Source organism: Ursus maritimus, unplaced genomic scaffold, assembly GCF_017311325.1.
Source record: "Ursus maritimus isolate PB19 unplaced genomic scaffold, ASM1731132v1 scaffold_26, whole genome shotgun sequence".
NCBI lineage: Eukaryota > Metazoa > Chordata > Mammalia > Carnivora > Ursidae > Ursus > Ursus maritimus.
In genome coordinates this window covers 39497824-39517140 of record NW_024425119.1, presented here as the reverse complement: position 1 = coordinate 39517140, position 19317 = coordinate 39497824, and the positions used below count along the sequence as shown (strand labels likewise).

Below are 19317 nucleotides of genomic sequence, written 5' to 3'. Positions count from 1 at the left end.
GTGGACATCCTGGAGCAAACTCCCCATACCTCTGCTGTCCCTGTGCCAGCCCTGTGATTGGAGTAGAATGGACTTACCCCGCTTCTCTGTTCTCCGCACAGCGCCAGCGACTCCGGGAGCTGCTGATTCGGCAGCAGATCCAGCGCAATACCCTGCGGCAGGAGAAGGAGACAGCTGCGGCAGCTGCGGGAGCAGTGGGGCCCCCGGGCAGCTGGGGTGCTGAGCCCAGCAGCCCTGCCTTTGAGCAACTGAGTCGAGGCCAGACCCCCTTTGCCGGGACCCAGGTAGGTAAAGTGGCAAGAGGTGGGGGAGGTCTAGTGTACTGAAGGTGGCCCCCTCACCTACCTCTGTCTCTCCTAGGACAAGAGTAGCCTTGTGGGGCTGCCCCCAAGCAAGTTGGGTGGCCCCATTCTGGGGCCAGGGGCTTTCCCCGGCGATGACCGACTCTCCCGGCCACCTCCACCAGCCACCCCTTCTTCTATGGATGTGAACAACCGGTGAGGCTCCAAGGGGTTACCTCGGGGTAAAGCAAGGGAACAGATTTCACCACCGCTGTGTGCTGCCCCTGGTTTTCCCATGGCTGACCCTCGCCCAGTGTCACTTACTCTTCCCTGTTCCCTCTGTGGCAACTCCAGCCTTCCCCGCTGCCCTAAGCCCATGTTCTAGCTCTTTGTCCTGATTTCGTCGTACTGACTACTGCATGTTCTTCCAGGCAACTGGTGGGAGGCTCCCAAGCCTTCTATCAGCGAGCGCCCTACCCTGGGTCCCTGCCCTTACAGCAGCAGCAGCAGCAGCAGCAACTGTGGCAGCAGCAGCAGCAGCAGGCGGCAACAGCAGCAACTTCCATGCGACTTGCCATGTCTACTCGCTTTCCATCAACTCCTGGGCCTGAGCTTGGCCGCCAAGCCCTAGGCTCCCCCTTGGCGGGAATTCCCACCCGCCTGCCTGGCCCTGGGGAGCCAGTGCCTGGTCCAGCAGGTCCTGCCCAGTTCATTGAGTTGCGGCACAATGTACAGAAAGGACTAGGACCTGGGGGGGCTCCGTTTCCTGGTCAGGGCCCCCCTCAGAGGCCCCGTTTTTACCCAGTAAGTGAGGACTCCCACCGAATGGCTCCTGAAGGGCTTCGAGGCCTAGCGGTGTCTGGCCTTCCCCCACAGAAACCCTCAGCCCCTCCAGCCCCTGAACTGAACAACAGCCTCCATCCAATGCCCCACACCAAAGGTCCCTCCCTTCCCACTGGCTTGGAGCTGGTTAGCCGGCCCCCCTCAAGCAGTGAGCTTGGCCGCCCTCCTCCTCTGGCCCTGGAAACTGGGAAGTTACCCTGCGAGGATCCCGAGCTGGATGATGACTTTGATGCCCACAAGGCCCTAGAGGATGATGAGGAGCTTGCTCACCTGGGCCTGGGTGTGGATGTGGCCAAGGGAGATGATGAGCTGGGCACCTTGGAAAACCTGGAGACCAATGACCCCCACCTGGATGACCTGCTCAATGGGGATGAGTTTGATCTGCTGGCCTATACGGATCCTGAGCTGGACACTGGGGACAAGAAGGACATCTTCAATGAGCACCTAAGGCTGGTGGAGTCAGCCAATGAAAAGGCTGAGCGGGAAGCCCTGCTGCGGGGGGTGGAGCCAGTTCCCTTGGGCCCTGAGGAACGCCCTCCCCCTGCTGCTGATGCCTCTGAGCCCCGTCTGGCGTCGGTGCTTCCTGAGGTGAAGCCCAAGGTGGAGGAAGGTGGGCGCCACCCTTCCCCTTGCCAGTTCACTGTTACCACCCCCAAGGTAGAGCCAGCACCTGCCACCACTTCCCTAGGCCTGGGGCTGAAGCCAGGACAGAGTGTGATGGGCAGCCGGGACACCCGGATGGGCACAGGACCCTTTTCCAGCAGTGGGCACACAACTGAGAAGAGCCCCTTTGGGGCCACGGGAGGACCACCAGCTCACCTGCTGACCGCCAGCCCGCTGAGTGGCCCAGGAGGGTCCTCCCTGCTGGAAAAGTTTGAGCTAGAGAGTGAGGCCTTGACCTTGCCCGGTGGCCATGCAGCATCTGGGGATGAGCTGGACAAGATGGAAAGCTCGCTGGTCGCCAGTGAGTTACCCCTGCTCATCGAGGACCTGTTGGAGCATGAGAAGAAGGAGCTGCAGAAGAAGCAGCAGCTTTCGGCACAGCTGCAGCCTGCCCAGCAGCAGCAGCAGCAGCAGCAGCAGCAACAGCAGCAACATTCCTTGCTGTCCACACCAGGCCCTGCCCAGGCCATGTCTTTGCCACACGAGGGCTCTTCTCCCAGTTTGGCTGGGCCCCAACAGCAGCTTGCCCTAGGACTTGGAGGTTCCCGACAGCCAGGCCTCGCCCAACCCCTGATGCCCACCCAGCCACCAGCACATGCCCTACAGCAGCGCCTGGCCCCATCCATGGCCATGGTGTCCAATCAAGGGCATATGCTCAGTGGGCAGCACGGGGGGCAGGCAGCCTTGGTGCCCCAGCAGAGCTCACAGCCAGTGCTGGCGCAGAAGCCCGTGGGTACCATGCCGCCTTCCATGTGCATGAAACCTCAGCAGCTGGCCATGCAGCAGCAGCTGGCTAACAGCTTCTTCCCGGATACAGGTAACTTCAGCGGGGGCACTGGCTTAGTTACTCGGGTGATCACTGCCACCACCAAGTGGACACTGGAGCTAGAGACCTAAGATAATCCCCAGCTAAGGGAAGTGGGACACACAGAGCATGGGCTAAATGGCACACTAGCGGTGCAGGCAGAGGTGGTGTAGCTCTTGCGGAAGGGAGGAACAGTGCCTGGCATATAGCAGGCATTCAGATGTTGGAATGAATGGAATGAATGCACGAAGTCTGATTAGCAAAGGCTTTGTAGCCATGGCGAGATCAGAAGATGAGATGCTGGAGAGAAGTGCTGCAGGACAAAGCAGTCTGGTTAGGTGCGAGCGCTTGAGTGAGACTGCTGGTGGGGAGCCGGCGGGTACATTTGGAGCCGGCAGTGGAGTGGTTAGGCCGGAGTGGACTGTGTGTGGAGGGAGGTGAGTGGGCACTACCCTGATTTTGGAGACGTAAGAGGGGGGGGCCAGATTGAGGAAGATCTCAGATTACGATAGCATTTATTGAATTACTGTTTGCTAAGCAGTGTGCCAAGCACTTCACCCCTGTCGTCTGATTGAATCACAACAAACTCACTAAATGGGTACTGCCGTTGTCTTCAGTTATAGAAAGGGAAGCAGGCATGGAGGTTAAGTAGCTTGCCCAGATCATAGCACTGGCAGAGCTAGAGTTTTGAGTCCTGGCCCTCTGATCCTCTTAACTGTTTTTTATTGCCTCAGAATACGAGGAGAGGAAGTTTGGTTAGTCCTTTAAAAAATGGAGAGTTAGGGGCGCCTGGGTAGCGCAGTCGTTAAAGCGTTTGCCTTCGGCTCAGGGCGTGATCCCGGCGTTCCTCCGCTGGGAGCCTGCTTCTTCCTCTCTCACTCCCTTGCTGTGTTCCCTCTCTCGCTGGCTGTCTCTCTGTCACATGAATAAATAAAATCTTAAAAAAAAAAAAATGGAGAGTTAGTTTTGTGAGCAGTGGAGAAATACACAATGTGCAGGATTTTAGGAAGATTTTAAGTTTTGGGTGGTTGCTTATTTCTCCTTTATTACCCAGCATCCGGAAAAGGCAAGAAAGCGGGCTGTAGGGGATGCATGTCGTGCCCAAAACAGCTCTGGCCTCTAGGACTTCGGCACAGTGCCCATATCTTGGGTTCTTGGGCTGCACTAGTTGCCCTAAGAATACACTCTTTGAAGAATGTTTACTGGGTCATACAGTGTATTCAGTCTTTTGTCACATATGATTCAGTAGTTCTGTGAGGTAGGCAGAGTAGGGAATCATGAACTTGGTCAGATAGAGGAGGAAACTGAGGCTCAGAGAAGTCAAATGGCATTGATATGTTGGCCCCACAAATATTTACTGAGTATCTCTTCTCAGCACTGTGCAGGTGAAAACAGGGTCACATGTCTTGTGAATAATAAAGCTGAGTCACCCATGCTGCCTTGCCCCTAGTTAGTGGTCTTTCCACCGCTTTTTTGCCATTCCGTTGTTCTGCTTGGTTCGGTGGAGGTAAGGGTGTTGGAAGGCACAGCAGACGTAGAGGGGAGTATTAAATCCAGTGTCCAACTTACTCAGCTCTCCTCTCTCCAGATCTGGACAAATTTGCAGCAGAAGATATCATCGATCCCATTGCAAAGGCTAAGATGGTGGCTTTGAAAGGCATCAAGAAGGTGATGGCTCAGGGCAGCATTGGAGTGGGACCTGGTATGAACAGGTAAGACTTGGGAGGTGGGGGTGGTTGGCTCTTTTCCTTTCCCAGTCCTTTCCCTCTCCTTCCTGGTCCTCCTCCCTACTTGTCCCACCTCTTTGTCTTTCAACTTTCCCCATGACCTACACATCCCCTTTGTTTTGGCGGACTCCAGGCAACAAGTGTCCCTGCTAGCCCAGAGGCTCTCAGGGGGGCCCGGCAGTGATCTGCAGAATCACGTGGCAGCTGGGAGTGGCCAGGTAAGTGACCAGGTGGGAGTAGGAACTTGTGTCCTCTACAGTCGGGCCACTCTTCTGAGGGCCCGATTTGCAACAATGACCCTTCAGCGGTCTTTCTCACCACAGGAGCGGAGTGCTGGTGACCCCTCCCAGCCTCGTCCCAATCCACCCACCTTTGCCCAGGGAGTGATCAGTGAGTATGGGTATGGGGAGGAGTGTGCGAGAGAGTGGCTTGGGGCAGATGGTGGAGGAAGAGGGATTCTGATCTCCCTTTTGTGGGTCCTGACACCCCGTTTCTTTTCCCAGATGAGGCTGACCAGCGGCAGTATGAGGAATGGCTCTTTCATACCCAACAGCTCCTACAGATGCAGCTGAAGGTGCTAGAGGAGCAGATTGGTGTGCACCGCAAGTCCCGGAAGGCTCTGTGTGCCAAGCAGCGCACTGCCAAAAAGGCTGGCCGCGAGTTCCCGGAGGCTGATGCTGAGAAGCTCAAGCTGGTTACAGAGCAACAGAGCAAGATCCAGAAACAACTGGATCAGGTAGGAAAAGCAGACTTCAGCCTGGCAACCAGGAGCCCGAGAAGAGGGAGAGCATGGGTGGGCAGGCTCCAGGCTGACCTGCCAACTCTCCTGTGTTAGGTCCGGAAGCAGCAGAAGGAGCACACCAATCTCATGGCAGAGTATCGGAATAAGCAGCAGCAGCAGCAGCAGCAACAGCAGCAGCACTCAGCCGTGCTGGCCCTCAGCCCTTCCCAGAGTCCCCGGCTCCTCACCAAGCTCCCTGGTCAGCTCCTCCCGGGCCATGGGCTGCAGCCACCACAGGGGCCTCCGGGTGGGCAAGCTGCAGGTCTTCGCCTGCCACCAGGGGGCATGACACTCCCCGGACAGCCTGGTGGCCCTTTCCTCAACACCTCCCTGGCCCAGCAGCAGCAGCAGCAGCAACATTCTGGTGGGGCTGGGGCCTTGGCTGGCCCCTCGGGGGGCTTTTTCCCTGGCAACCTGGCTCTTCGAGGCCTAGGACCCGATTCGAGACTTTTACAGGAAAGGCAGCTGCAGCTCCAGCAGCAACGCATGCAACTAGCCCAGAAACTGCAGCAGCAGCAGCAGCAGCAGCAGCACCTCCTAGGACAGGTGGCAGTCCAGCAGCAACAGCAGCAGAGCCTGGGCGTACAGGCAAACCAGGCTATGGGTCCCAAGCCCCAGGCGCTTCTGCCTCCCAGTAGCCATCCGGGCCTCTTGGTCCAGCAGCTGTCCCCACAACCACCCCAGGGGCCCCAGGGCATGCTGGGCCCTGCCCAGGTGGCAGTGTTGCAGCAGCAGCAGCAGCACCCTGGAGCTTTGGGCCCCCAGGGTCCTCACAGACAGGTGCTTCTGACCCAGTCCCGGGTGCTGAGTTCCCCCCAGCTGGCACAGCAGGGTCAGGGCCTTATGGGACACCGGCTGGTCACGGCCCAGCAGCAGCAGCAGCACCAGCAAGGATCCATGGCAGGCCTTTCCCATCTGCAGCAGGGCCTGATGCCACATGGTGGGCAGCCCAAACTCAGTGCTCAGCCCATGGCCGCCTTGCAGCAGCAGCAGCTCCAACAGCAGCAGCAGCAGCAGCAGCAGCAGCTCCAACAGCAGCAGCAGCAACAGCAGCAGCAGCAGCAGCAGCAGCAGCTCCAACAGCAGCAGCAGCAGCAGCAGCTTCAACAGCAGCAGCAGCAGCTCCAACAGCAGCAGCAGCAGCTCCAACAGCAGCAGCAGCAGCAGCAGCAGCTCCAACAGCAGCAGCAACAGCAGCAGCTCCAACAGCAGCAGCAGCAATTTCAGCAGCAGCTCCAACAGCAGCAGCAGCAGCAACAGCAGCAGCAATTTCAGCAGCAGCAGCAGCAGCAGCAGCAGCAGCAGATGGGCCTCTTGAACCAGAGTCGAACTTTACTGTCTCCGCCGCAGCAGCCGCCGCAGCCGCCACAGCAGCAGGTACCCCTGGGCCCTGGCATGCCCGCCAAGCCTGCGCAACACTTTTCTAGCCCCGGAGCCCTGGGCGCCACCATCCTGATGGGCAAGGATCAGAGCATGGTAGAGACGGCTCTTCCTCCAGAGGCCGCGGAGGGGCCGTCCATACATCAGGGGGCGCCGCTAGCCCTAGGGGCTGTTGCTGAGTCGGCGGCCACCGAACCTGGGGAGGTGAAGCCCTCTCTCTCCGGGGACTCGCAGCTCCTACTCGTCCAGCCACAGGCCCAGCCACAGCCCAGCCCTGTGCAGCTGCAGCCGCCTCTGAGGCTCCCGGGGCCACAGCAGCAGCAAGTGAACTTGCTCCACACAGCAGGTGTGGGAAGCCACGGGCAAGCGGGCAGCAGCTCATCCTCAGAGGCCTCATCCATGCCCCACCTGCTGGCCCAATCCTCTGTTCCTTTAGGGGAGCAGCCTGGGACCATGACCCAGAACCTTCTGGGCTCCCAACAGCCCCTTGGACTAGAGCGGCCGGTGCAAAATAATGCAGGGCCACAGCCTGCCAAAGCAGGATCTGTCCCCCAGTCTGGGCCGGGGCTGCCCGGACCTGGAGTCATGCCAACAGTGGGTCAACTTCGAGCGCAGCTCCAAGGAGTCCTGGCCAAAAACCCCCAGCTGCGGCACTTGAGCCCGCAGCAGCAACAGCAGCTACAGGCGCTCCTCATGCAGCGGCAGCTGCAGCAGAGTCAGGCAGTACGCCAGGCCCCACCCTACCAGGAGCCTGGGGCCCAGCCCTCTCCCCTCCAGGGCCTCCTGGGCCGCCAGCCCCAACTTGGGGGCTTCCCTGGATCCCAGACAGGCCCCCTCCAGGAGCTAGGGGCAGGGCTTCGACCTCAGGGCCCACCCCGGCTCCCTGCCCCACAAGGAGCCTTAGCCGCAGGACCGGTCCTCGGCCCTGTCCATCCCACACCTCCACCATCCAGCCCCCAAGAGCCAAAGAGACCTTCCTCACAGCCCCCTGGAGCCAGCCCTCTGGTCCCATCCCAGCTCCCTTCTGAGGCCCAGCTCCCCCACACCCAGCCAGGGACCCCAAAGCCCCAGGGGCCGTCCTTGGAGCTGCCTTCTGGGAGGGTCTCACCTGCTGCTGCCCAGCTTGCGGATACCTTCTTCGGCAAGGGGCTGGGACCTTGGGACCCCCCAGACAACCTAGTGGAAGCCCAGAAGCCAGAGCAGAGCAGCCTGGTACCTGGGCGTCTGGAGCAGGTGAACGGGCAGGCAGTGCCTGAGCCACCCCATCTCAGCATCAAGCAGGAGCCTCGGGAGGAGCCATGTGCCCTGGGAGCCCAGGCGGTGAAGAGGGAGGCCAACGGGGAGCCAATAGGGGCACCAGGTACCAGCAACCACCTCCTGCTGGCAGGCCCCCGCTCAGAGGCCGGGCATCTGCTCTTGCAGAAGCTTCTACGGGCAAAGAATGTGCAACTCAGCACTGGGCGGGGGCCCGAGGGGCTGCGAGCTGAGATCAACGGGCACATTGACAGCAAGCTGGCTGGGCTGGAGCAGAAACTACAGGGTACCCCCAGCAACAAGGAGGTGAGTGCTCTGGATAGATTGGAGCAGATAGAGTGGGGACTGCAACCCGGGGCAACGTGAGCAGGTCTGGTTCACACAGAAGAGGTGAGGGCTTTGAGGAAGGCCGCAGCCTTCACTGTGGGTTTATCCGGCTTAGGATACAGCAGCAAGGAAACCTGTGACACCGAAGCCCAAGCGGGTGCAGAAGGCAAGCGACAGGTTGGTGAGCTCCCGAAAGAAGCTGCGGAAGGAGGACGGGGTCAGGGCCAGCGAGGCCTTGCTGAAACAGCTGAAACAGGTGACCCCCAGGAGCCAGCCCCGGGGTCCCATCCCAGGATAGGGGGCACCCTGGCCCCCAGCTGTGCAGTGGCAGAGATGTGTACGCTGCAGGTTTCCAACCTTGTCATCTTGCCCCTCCTAGGAGCTGTCCCTGCTGCCCCTAACGGAGCCTACCATCACCGCCAATTTTAGCCTCTTTGCTCCCTTTGGCAGTGGCTGCCCGGTCAATGGGCAGTGCCAGCTGAGGGGGGCCTTTGGAAGTGGGGCACTGCCCACTGGCCCTGACTACTATTCCCAGCTGCTTACCAAGGTCAGAAAAATGGCAATACCTTTTGGGGATGACGAGGTTCTTGGGGAGGCGGAGGTGGGAGTGGAAGATGAGGAAATTGCTGATGTCGTGTGGGGCCAGGAGATTACGTCATTCTCCCTCTGCCATCTTGCACACAACACCCCACCCCACCCCCAGAATAACCTGAGTAACCCGCCGACACCACCCTCGTCGCTGCCCCCCACCCCACCCCCATCGGTGCAGCAGAAGATGGTGAATGGCGTCACTCCATCTGAAGAGCTGGGGGAGCACCCCAAGGATGCTGCCTCTGCCCGGGATACTGAAGGGACGCTGAGGGGTAAGTCAGGAGCTGAGTGGGCCTCTCCTTCTCTGGTAGGATTTGGTGGCTGGGGTCCCCGTCAGTCAGTGTGCCCTCTCGTATGGTCTGAGACGGGAATGATTGCATGTGGGCCTGTGTGTGCACGTGACAGTGTACCTGAGCTGAGGGAGGGCCTTTTCAGGGCTGATTGGTTGGAGGCCAGGAGTCCGGAGCACAGGCAACAGAGGAGGCGGGTGGCAGGAAGTGTGTTGATGAGACTTTTGTTCATGAGGCACAGCCCACAGTGCTTGAGTGGGTCTAGAACTACAGTCAAATCCGGATTTGAATTCTCTGGTTCCTGTGTTCATTTAGCTGTGTTACCACGGCTAAGTAACGTGACTGACTTGTGTGAGCCCCAATTTCCTCACTGTAAATAGGTGTTACAGTAGTCCTCTGCTGGGGTTGTTAAGACGTTGATAAACAAAGCCCAGTGCCTGGCACATAGGAAAGACTTGGTAGATATAGCTCCTCTGCGCCAGACTTGTAGGGAGGTAGGTGGGTGGGTAGATAACAGCGGTCATGAGAGCTAAGCTAGGTCTTATACTAGTTAGGCCTGAAATATGGGAGAGACAGCCCGGTCAGGTCTGGCCACCCGCCTGACTTTTCGTCTCCCTTCCTATCCTTCAGATGCTTCAGAGGTGAAGAGTCTAGACCTGCTGGCCGCCTTGCCTACACCCCCTCACAATCAGACTGAGGATGTCAGGTGGGCCGGGGGGGGGCTGGAAATGGGGATAAGGAATGAGGTGGGGGAGCAGGTTGCCTCATTTTTTCCTTCGGCCAATGGCAGATTTCACATAAGGCTATGACATCTACTAATTCCTAGATTTGTGAGGGGAAATCTGCAGGGCTGTACCAACAAATGTCTACTTTTGGCCCATAGGATGGAAAGTGATGAGGACAGCGATTCTCCTGATAGCATTGTGCCGGCTTCTTCCCCTGAAAGCATCCTGGGGGAGGAGGCCCCCCGTTTCCCTCAGCTGGGCTCAGGCCGGTGGGAGCAGGAAGACCGGGCTCTCTCCCCTGTCATCCCCATCATTCCTCGGGCCAGTATCCCAGGTAGAGGCTGCTGTGGGCATGGGCCATGCAGGGCTGGGTTGTCCAAGGCTGGGGAGGAAGGCCGCTGAAGCTTACACAGCTCCCTGTCTCATTCAGTCTTCCCAGATACCAAACCTTATGGGGCCCTGGACCCGGAGGCCCCTGGAAAGCTGCCTGCCACAACTTGGGAAAAGGGCAAAGGAAGTGAGGTGTCAGTCATGCTGACGGTGTCTGCTGCAGCGGCCAAGGTGTGTCCTGGGGGTTCCTTGGAGGCCGAAGGGATCCTGGTCCAAAGGCAATCCCTGGAGCTTGTGTGGTTAAATTCAGTCACTCACAGCTACATACTAGGACCTCCTGTGTGTGAATGCCTGGGCTGAAGGCTGCAGGATTAGGGTAAATAAAGCACAGGGGGTCCCTGCCCTCAGAGGGCTCACAATCCAGTGATAGACACGAGTCAGCAAGTCAGGAGAGTGCACATAATGGGACAAATGCTGCCAGACAGCATGTCCCCAGTCACGTTTGGTGGAACTCTGTTATTTTTTAATGTTGACAGGGTTTTGTGGTCAAAGAAAATTGGAAATCCCAGTTGAAACCCCAAACAAGTTTCTTTACTACAGGATTCCTCAGATTCTTTAATTTGCTAGTGTATATCGTGAGTCTCCAAGTGGTGAATGGAGTGTGTGTCATTCCTAAACTTGGTGGGCATGGGTCCCTTCTTGCGGAGCGCCCGTTAAGGACCACAGCAGTCTGGGAGAGGTGTTGTGAAGGAAGCGTGTGAGAAGGGCAGGACTGACTGGCCGCTTGGGGAGTGGGGTTCTGGGTGTTTTGTCCCCACCAAACTGGAGCGGCAGTACCCGCTCCACACTGCCGACACGGTCCTCCCGTCCCCTTCCCTGCCCTGGCAGAACCTGAATGGTGTGATGGTGGCAGTGGCAGAGCTGCTAAGCATGAAGATCCCCAACTCCTATGAGGTGCTGTTCCCAGAGAGCCCTGCCCGGGCGGGCATTGAGCCCAAGAAGGGGGAAGCTGAGGGCCCTGGTGAGTGTGGCAGGAAATCTACTCCGGACCTGCAGGGAGGGATTCTGGTGGGAGGTTCTGACCCCTTCCTTCCTGCAGGAGGGAAAGAAAAGGGTCTGGGAGGCAAGAGCCCAGAAGCTGGCCCTGATTGGCTGAAGCAGTTTGACGCAGTATTGCCCGGCTATACCCTTAAGAGCCAGCTAGACATCTTGAGCCTCCTGAAACAGGTGGGTCTGGGGGAGAAAAGCGGGAGGGTGTCTGGCTAGGGCAAAGAAGGCAGAGGGCTTTTAAAGGGAGAGTGGAATGTGGGTGAGTGGAGGGAGGGGGCTAGTTAAGCGAGGAGCTGGCGCTGATGGTACCGGGCACGTGCCCTCCCGTAGGAGAGCCCTGCCCCAGAGCCACCCACCCAACACAGCTACACCTACAACGTCTCCAATCTGGATGTGCGACAGCTCTCCGCCCCGCCTCCTGAAGAACCCTCCCCGCCGCCATCCCCCTTGGCACCCTCTCCTGCCAGCCCCCCTGCCGAAGCCCTGGTCGAACTCTCGGCTGAACCCTCAGCTGAGCCACCAGTCCCGTCGCCTCTGCCACTGGCCTCATCCCCTGAATCAGCCCGACCCAAGCCCCGAGCCCGGCCCCCTGAAGAAGCTGAAGATTCCCGGCCCCCTCGGCTCAAGAAGTGGAAGGGGGTGCGCTGGAAGCGGCTGCGGCTGCTGCTGACCATCCAGAAGGGTAGCGGGCGGCAGGAGGATGAGCGGGAAGTGGCGGAGTTCATGGAACAGCTTGGCACGGCCCTGCGACCCGACAAGGTGCCTCGTGACATGCGGCGCTGCTGCTTCTGTCACGAGGAGGGTGATGGGGCCACTGATGGGCCTGCCCGCCTGCTGAACTTGGACCTGGACCTGTGGGTGCACCTCAACTGTGCGTTGTGGTCCACGGAGGTTTACGAGACCCAGGGTGGGGCGCTGATGAACGTGGAGGTCGCCCTGCACCGAGGACTCTTAACCAAGTGCTCCCTGTGCCAGCGCACCGGCGCCACCAGCAGCTGCAATCGAATGCGTTGCCCCAGTGTCTACCATTTCGCCTGCGCCATCCGCGCCAAGTGCATGTTCTTCAAGGACAAGACCATGCTGTGTCCGATGCATAAGATCAAGGGGCCCTGTGAGCAGGAGTTGAGCTCTTTTGCTGTCTTCCGCCGGGTCTACATCGAGCGGGACGAGGTGAAGCAGATCGCCAGCATCATCCAGCGGGGAGAGCGGCTGCACATGTTCCGCGTGGGGGGCCTTGTGTTCCATGCCATCGGACAGCTGCTGCCCCATCAGATGGCGGACTTCCACAGCGCCACTGCCCTCTATCCCGTGGGCTACGAGGCCACGCGCATCTACTGGAGCCTCCGCACCAACAACCGCCGCTGCTGCTACCGCTGCTCCATCGGCGAGAACAACGGAAGGCCGGAGTTCATCATCAAAGTCATGGAGCAGGGCCTGGAGGACCTGGTCTTCACCGACGCCTCCCCCCAGGGTGAGCACTGGGCCCACGAAACGCCCATGTGGAAGTGGAAGGGCTCCGCAGGGTCTCTGTGAGTGACTTCCTCCCCGGGCTTCGGGCAGGTAGAGGTCTTTTAAAGATCCCCAGAGAAAGTGTTCTAGCCTCTCTCGGTCATCTTACATTCCCTTGTGGTTGAAGATATTCTGCTTGTCTGCTTCACGTATTCTAGCTCCTTTTCCTGTCCTCAGCGGAACTAAAGAGTACGATTCTGAGACCGCGTCATCTGGCTCGCTCACCCTGTTCTTAGCCATGAGTTCCTTATGATTGCTTTTCCCTGGTCAGAATTCTTTCGCTCTGAGCTTTAGTGTTAGTGATAGAAATAAGTGAGCAAATACTGTGCGCCACGAACTAAAGGAAGTGATTGACATAGGCTGTTTTGTTCATGGCAAGCCTGTGAGGTAAGTACTTTTATTTTGCCCAGTGTATACATAAAGAAACAGAGCCTTAGAGAGATGTAAGTATTTGGCGTAAGGGCCCATAGCCAGTACTAGAACCTGAACCCAAGTCTTCCCACCTCTTGTTCTGGCTCTCGGTTAGGCCCTGTGGCCTGTGCTGGGTCTCCTGGGCCCTGGGATCCTGTCTCTGGGGCCTAGGTCTCTTGGATGCCCCTCCAGGGTGGGAAGGCTTCTGGCTTGCTGAGGAAGAGTGGGACTGGGAGGCCAGCGGGGAGTGCTGAAGAACCACACAGCCTCGTGGGAGGGAGCTGTGCAGGCTACAGAAAAGGACCATAGCTCCTGATCGAGGTTAGGCTGAGGTCAGTCAGCAGAAGTTGCCTCTGAGAGCTGCTCTCTTTCCTTGCCTCTCAGCGGTGTGGAATCGCATCATTGAGCCCGTGGCTGCCATGAGAAAAGAGGCCGACATGCTACGGCTCTTCCCCGAGTACCTGAAAGGCGAGGAGCTCTTTGGGCTGACGGTGCACGCCGTGCTACGCATAGCTGAATCAGTAAGGAGGGGGCCGGGGGCCACGTGGGCACTGGGGACTCTGGTCCTGCCCACCCCCCCAAACGCTCAGGCTAAGGCAAGCACGACCTGTGTCCACAGCTGCCTGGAGTGGAGAGCTGTCAAAACTACTTATTCCGCTATGGACGCCACCCCCTGATGGAGCTGCCACTCATGATCAATCCTACCGGTTGTGCCCGATCGGAGCCTAAAATCCTCACACACTACAAACGGTGAGCTTGTGGGGTGGGGGCCGTGGGATGCGGGAGTGGGGGTTGGCAGGGGCCTTCCGGCCCATTATGAAGGTTTGGGGGTTCACTCTAGGCTTCCTGATTAGAGGGTATGCAGGTATCACATAGGTTATCCCTTTCCTCCTCCTCTACCATGCTCAGGTGTCCTGGGTTGACCTGGGGTCTGGGACAGACTTACCTTGGGCACCCTGGGAATGGCCATTGGGGACATTCTGGGTAGACAGTGGTGAAATTTTATGAAGTAGATAAGGGAGCCAGTCACCTCCTTCCTCTCTTATTTTGCTTCCAGGGGGCCTGTGATTCTCCCAAACCTGAGACACCCCATAAAGGCTAGGGTCACCTTCCCTTCCCCAGGCTGAGTTGGTGTCAAAAATAATTAGAAATATAATAGAAAAATAATAAAACCTTACATTTGTATAGCACTTTATACTTTTTTTTTCAAAGCGTTTTCACATCCATTATCTCATTTGATCCTCACAACAACCTTATGAGGTAGGTAGGGCAGGTGGTATGACCCCCATTTTACAGCTGAGAAAACTGAGACCCAGAAAGGTTAAGTGACTAGACAAAGGTCACACAGCTGGGACCAGAACCTTACCTCTTGACTTGTGGTTCACTGCTCTTTCTGTGCACCACAGTGGCCTGACTTTGGTCCCTGGGTAGAGGGAGGCAGAATCCTTGTAGCAGGGTTTTCTCAAAGGGCTTCTGTTGCTCCTTGGGCTAGCATAGAGCATCAGGCTCTACTACCCCAGTCATCCCTAGGCCTTGATGCTCTACAGCAGTGGTTTTCAAACTGTGTGTGTTTCAGAAAGTTCTGGAACACATAAACCGGGTGAGCAGACCTTGGCTCTCCCCATGCATAACTCCCCTTCCCCAAACTGGATTCAACCAGAAGCATTCTCTTTTCATCTGGTTTACATATTGGAATTCCAATAACATTTTGTTAAAGAAAACATTTTTAAAAATCTCTACTAAATCAAAAAGAATCAGAAACGTTTGAAAACCATTGCTCTGGGATGGGCAAGATTTTGGCTGGTGCCCTAGGGTGGTGAAGAGGCATCCTGCCAGGCCGCAGTCATTCCCCTGCACTGAGCCATCTGCACAGAGCCCAACGTTATGTCAGAGAAGGGGACAGTCTGAAGAAAGGAAAGGACGCCACCTCTCGGCTGTGAATTCAGAGCCACTTTTGATTCAAATGCAGAGCAATGTGGTAGACACGGCCCCCAATTTCAGGGCTTCTAGTATGTACAGGAGGTAGAACTCAGATGTTTGAGCACATCATGAGCTTAAATGCCAGGCCTGGGCTGCTTGGGGAAGACCTCCCAGAGGAGCGTGGCCTTGTGTAATGTGTGGCAGGAGGGTGGTATAAGGCAGGGAGATGGGAGAGCGGGCTCAGTGTAGGGGAATTGGTGCCCCCCCTCCCTCCACACCCCATCCCCCATCCTGGGCTCTCTGTGCCACTCAGGGTGTTGGACGGGTCCCCACAACTAGTGGCTGTCTCACCAAAGCCAAGACCCATATGCCTCCACTCCATTTCCAAAACAGCACATGCCCCTAACTGGCATGTCGCACATCCCAGGGAGGAGGCGGGCGGTATGTGTTTGGCCTGAGGGAGAGCTGTCTTGTCATGGCCTGTGTCACCTCCCAGGCCTCACACCCTGAACAGCACCAGCATGTCCAAGGCCTATCAGAGCACCTTCACAGGCGAGACCAACACCCCATACAGCAAGCAGTTTGTGCACTCCAAGTCATCACAGTACCGGCGCTTGCGCACTGAGTGGAAGAACAACGTGTACCTGGCCCGCTCCCGTATCCAGGGCCTGGGGCTCTACGCCGCCAAGGACCTAGAAAAGCACACAATGGTCATCGAATATATTGGCACCATCATTCGCAATGAGGTGGCCAACCGGCGGGAGAAAATCTATGAGGAGCAGGTATGGGCTGGCAGAGGGGCTGTCTTGGTTTATGGCCCCCCCTCTGCCGAGGAGCCAGGGGCTGAATTGGGGTCAGGGGAGCAGGGGGAAGCTGTGGGAGGAGGAGGAGGTGAGAGGTGGGAGAAAGCAGCCTAGGAAATGAAGATAAGCCCACTGCCCAAGTGCACTGCCTGATCCCACCGCCAGCACTGCTGCTGCTCCCTGATGCTCTTCCCACTTCTGCAACCTCTTCCCTTCTAGAATCGAGGCATCTACATGTTCCGAATAAACAACGAACATGTGATTGATGCTACGTTGACCGGAGGCCCTGCCAGGTGAGAGAGGAATGAGGAAGGAGGAACTTAGGGGTCCCTGGGGGTGACACTCAGGGTGGGCCGAGAGGGAACCAAAACCACCCCAACTCAGTTGCCTGGCACCCCGACTCTGGCCCACTGCTTAGGTACATTAACCATTCCTGTGCCCCCAACTGTGTGGCGGAAGTTGTGACGTTTGACAAGGAGGATAAAATCATCATCATCTCCAGCCGGCGAATCCCCAAAGGAGAGGAGGTGAGAGGAAGTGTCCTGTGTGAGTGACAAAGCAGTTCCCTCTTCTCTGCTATTCCCCAGAACCAAGTTCCAAGTCCACTGCCGTCAGATCAGATCTCTGCCCTCCCCCCGTTCCCTCTGGGGGGCTGGCATCGATTCTACCCTCTTCTCATTCCAGCTGACCTATGACTATCAGTTTGACTTTGAGGACGATCAGCACAAGATCCCCTGCCACTGTGGAGCCTGGAATTGTCGAAAATGGATGAACTAAGAAGCTTAGAGGCTACCAGGCAGGGGAGTCCCCCCACCCCCAACCTCTTCCCTGAAAGGGATGAGGGGGAAGAGAGGTAGCAGCCAGAGCCAGGACCCAGGGCTGGGGCTGCCGGCTGACCGGAGCCCCTGGAGCAGGAGGCTGGGGCAGAGGGCCCTAGGCCAAGCCCACCCTGGGCACCAGGGACAACCCTCTTCCCCGCCACCGGCCCCCAGGCTGGCATCTCTGCCCCCAGCTCCAGGAGGGGCCAGACAGAAGCAGCCATTGGGCATCTCAGGTTTGAGGGGGATATGGGCCGGGAACTACCCAGAAGCAACTGGGAGGCAGCAGGGAGGGGGGAGGAGGATGTGTGGCCGGGCCTCACAGCCCTGCTGCTCCCACCGACCTCTCCGGCCCAACTCAAGGCTGCAAAGAGACTTGACTAAGCTTGACAATCCCAAAGGCCGGGTCCCACACCTGGCCCTGCCTGCCGGGTCCTGCCCCCACCCTCACTCCCATCCCCTTTCCTCTCAATCTGTCTCTGTCTCCCTCTTCTCCTCTGTGTTTCTGTCTCTCTATGGGTTGTGTTTCCTTGTTTTCCACTCTGACAAATGCAACATGAACGGGAAAGAGGCGCCCAGCTGCCCAGGAGGGCAAGCCAGGCAAGCCGGGCAAGGAGACCCCGCACCCACACCTACCTCATTTAAGTGTTGGATTTTTTGCTGTTTTGAAATGTGAGACCCTCTCCAAGCCCCCTACTGCCCCGACCCTCTCTTCCGCCTCACTGCCCTCTTCTGAGTGGGTGGAAGGGGGGTAGGAAGAGGAAGAAAAACAACAACAAAAAATCCATCTTTGTTTTTAATTATGGGCATGGGATGGTGGTTGAGGCTAATGATGATGAAGATTGGGGATAACTGGCCCCTAGTTGCTCTAGGACTTCCTTCTCCATCTGGACATGGGGGCAGGAGGGGTGTGCTAAACCTAGGACCAGGATATCTCCCTCCTGTTTTCCCAACCCCATCATGAGCCCATTTGCCCTCCAGCCCCTGGATGGGGTGGGTGGGTGGTAGGGTGAGGGCTATCCCTGAGTGGCATGCCCATACCCAGTGAGGCAGGGTGTGGCCCGGAGCTCCCACTTTCCCTCAGTCACCAAACTGCTGCTGGTCTGGTGGGAAGGGGTGGTGATGTGGGGGTGGGGGAGCTTAGTGTCAGCGCGGGGAGGGTGGGGGGTATTTATCTATTTATACATGGGATTGTACATAGTCTTGTGGGGAATGGGGGAGCCGGCTGGAGGTGAGAACCCTCCCCTCTCCCCCCACCCCCGGGGAGAGCAAATGTAAAACTACTAATTTTTGTGCTTTATATATTCTATATAAATATATCTATTTTCTTTTTACAAAACCAGTTTATAAATGGTAGGGGGGCGTGGGGCGGACACATGGAGCTCCCCTTGTGGGGGGGCCCCCTCCATTACCCAACCTACCGCCCTTTTCCTCACCCCCTCCTCCCCACCCCCTGGCTGTGACTGCTGTAAGGTGGGGGTATAGAGGCTGGGCAATTCTCACCCCTGTTGTATAGTTGGACTATGTTATAACGCACAAAAGTGAGCTGGCCCCAGGGGGAGCCAGAGGGTGATGGGTTCCCTGCCTCCCTTTCCTTCCCCTTTCTGCCCAAGCTTGTGCTGCAGTTGAACCTCTTCCTGGGGGGTAGGGGTAGGTTGGGGGTGGGTGAGGCCCCAGACCCCTCTCGAGTAGGGAGTGTGGGGATGAAGATGAAGCTTATATGCAGTTCTCTCCTAGGGGCTGTGGGCAAGGGCATTTTGTAATTAATATTTTCAAGAATCAAATGTCTGGAGTGTAGGGGTGGGCTTGGTGGCGGTGGATGGGCGGGCCTGCTGGAGGGGGAGCAAGGTCGCTGTTGTGATTTTAGGTTTTGTTTTGTTTTGTTTTTGAATTTGGGGGGTTGCGGATTGATGGGGGTAGGGAGGTTTTTTTTTTTTTTTTTAAGCTGCTTCCTCAACTGTTTCAAGCTGCAAATGTTAAAAAAAATAACATCCCCCCACCCCCACAGAAACCAGTGTCATTAAATCAGACAGTGGGGAGACTGGGCTGCTGCCCCCAAAGCCATTGGATATTCCTTTTCCAAGAGCAAAAGGTCTAGGCTACAGGGAGGGGGAGATTGGCTCCTGTGAGTCAGGCTCTGGTTGGGGCTTGAGCCGGCCCTGGGATTGGGAAAAGGGGATGGGGCAGACTTTGTAAGCATATGCTAGATATCCGATAGTCCTGTAGAATTTAGTGAAGAAACCTTATACAGTTTTTAATTTTTATATAAACTAACTCAGACCCAAGCTACAAGGTTGGAATTTTGGTTGTTGGTTTTTTTTTTTGTTTGTTTTTTGTTTTTTTAAGTACCCCGCCTGTATAATTGCATCTGAATTCCCTCCTCTCCTCCCCTCCCCCCGTGTTTGTATTTTGGGTTGGTTTACACTTGCACATATTCAATTTTCAGTTTTTCCCTTTTACAGTCTTCTCCCCTCACCTCCAGGACCCTCCCCCTTTTTAAAAAATAAATCGCTGACAAGTGTGAATCCCGTGAAGACTTTATTTTGTGTTGTGTGTATCCTGTACAGCAAGGTTGGTCCTTCGTAACAACGGATGAAATGATTCCCTTTTTTAAAGCGCCCTCTCTCCCTCCACCCCCAGCGCCCTGTCCTTGGCATGTTTTGTATCAGCGATCATTCTGAACTGTACATAATTTATGTTGCAAGAGGCAAAGGGCAAGTTTTGGATTTTGCTTCTTCCAAGTTTGTTTTTAAACGACAAATAAAAAAAGAACATTTTAAATACAAGCGGCTCCGTCCAGTCACCCTCG

At 57.0% G+C, this 19317-nt stretch overlaps 1 protein-coding gene across 1 annotated transcript in view; it reads left to right on the top strand.

Moving 5' to 3' along the window:
• The window catches only part of KMT2D (lysine methyltransferase 2D), a 39053-nt gene extending 19763 nt beyond the window's left edge, over positions 1-19290 (top strand). Inside the window, exons 33-56 of the mRNA XM_040642409.1 lie at positions 102-284; positions 361-497; positions 713-2604; positions 4181-4304; positions 4453-4537; positions 4643-4709; positions 4823-5055; positions 5155-6075; positions 6172-8040; positions 8177-8317; positions 8441-8608; positions 8765-8924; positions 9573-9648; positions 9826-10001; positions 10098-10228; positions 10886-11018; positions 11097-11224; positions 11378-12518; positions 13352-13488; positions 13587-13717; positions 15384-15669; positions 15910-15983; positions 16109-16217; positions 16375-19290. Of these exons, the coding sequence (XP_040498343.1) occupies positions 102-284; positions 361-497; positions 713-2604; positions 4181-4304; positions 4453-4537; positions 4643-4709; positions 4823-5055; positions 5155-6075; positions 6172-8040; positions 8177-8317; positions 8441-8608; positions 8765-8924; positions 9573-9648; positions 9826-10001; positions 10098-10228; positions 10886-11018; positions 11097-11224; positions 11378-12518; positions 13352-13488; positions 13587-13717; positions 15384-15669; positions 15910-15983; positions 16109-16217; positions 16375-16467 (8595 nt within the window). The 3' untranslated portion in view covers positions 16468-19290. The remainder of the gene's footprint in view (positions 1-101; positions 285-360; positions 498-712; positions 2605-4180; positions 4305-4452; positions 4538-4642; positions 4710-4822; positions 5056-5154; positions 6076-6171; positions 8041-8176; positions 8318-8440; positions 8609-8764; positions 8925-9572; positions 9649-9825; positions 10002-10097; positions 10229-10885; positions 11019-11096; positions 11225-11377; positions 12519-13351; positions 13489-13586; positions 13718-15383; positions 15670-15909; positions 15984-16108; positions 16218-16374) is intronic.
• Positions 19291-19317: the final 27 nt, after the last annotated feature.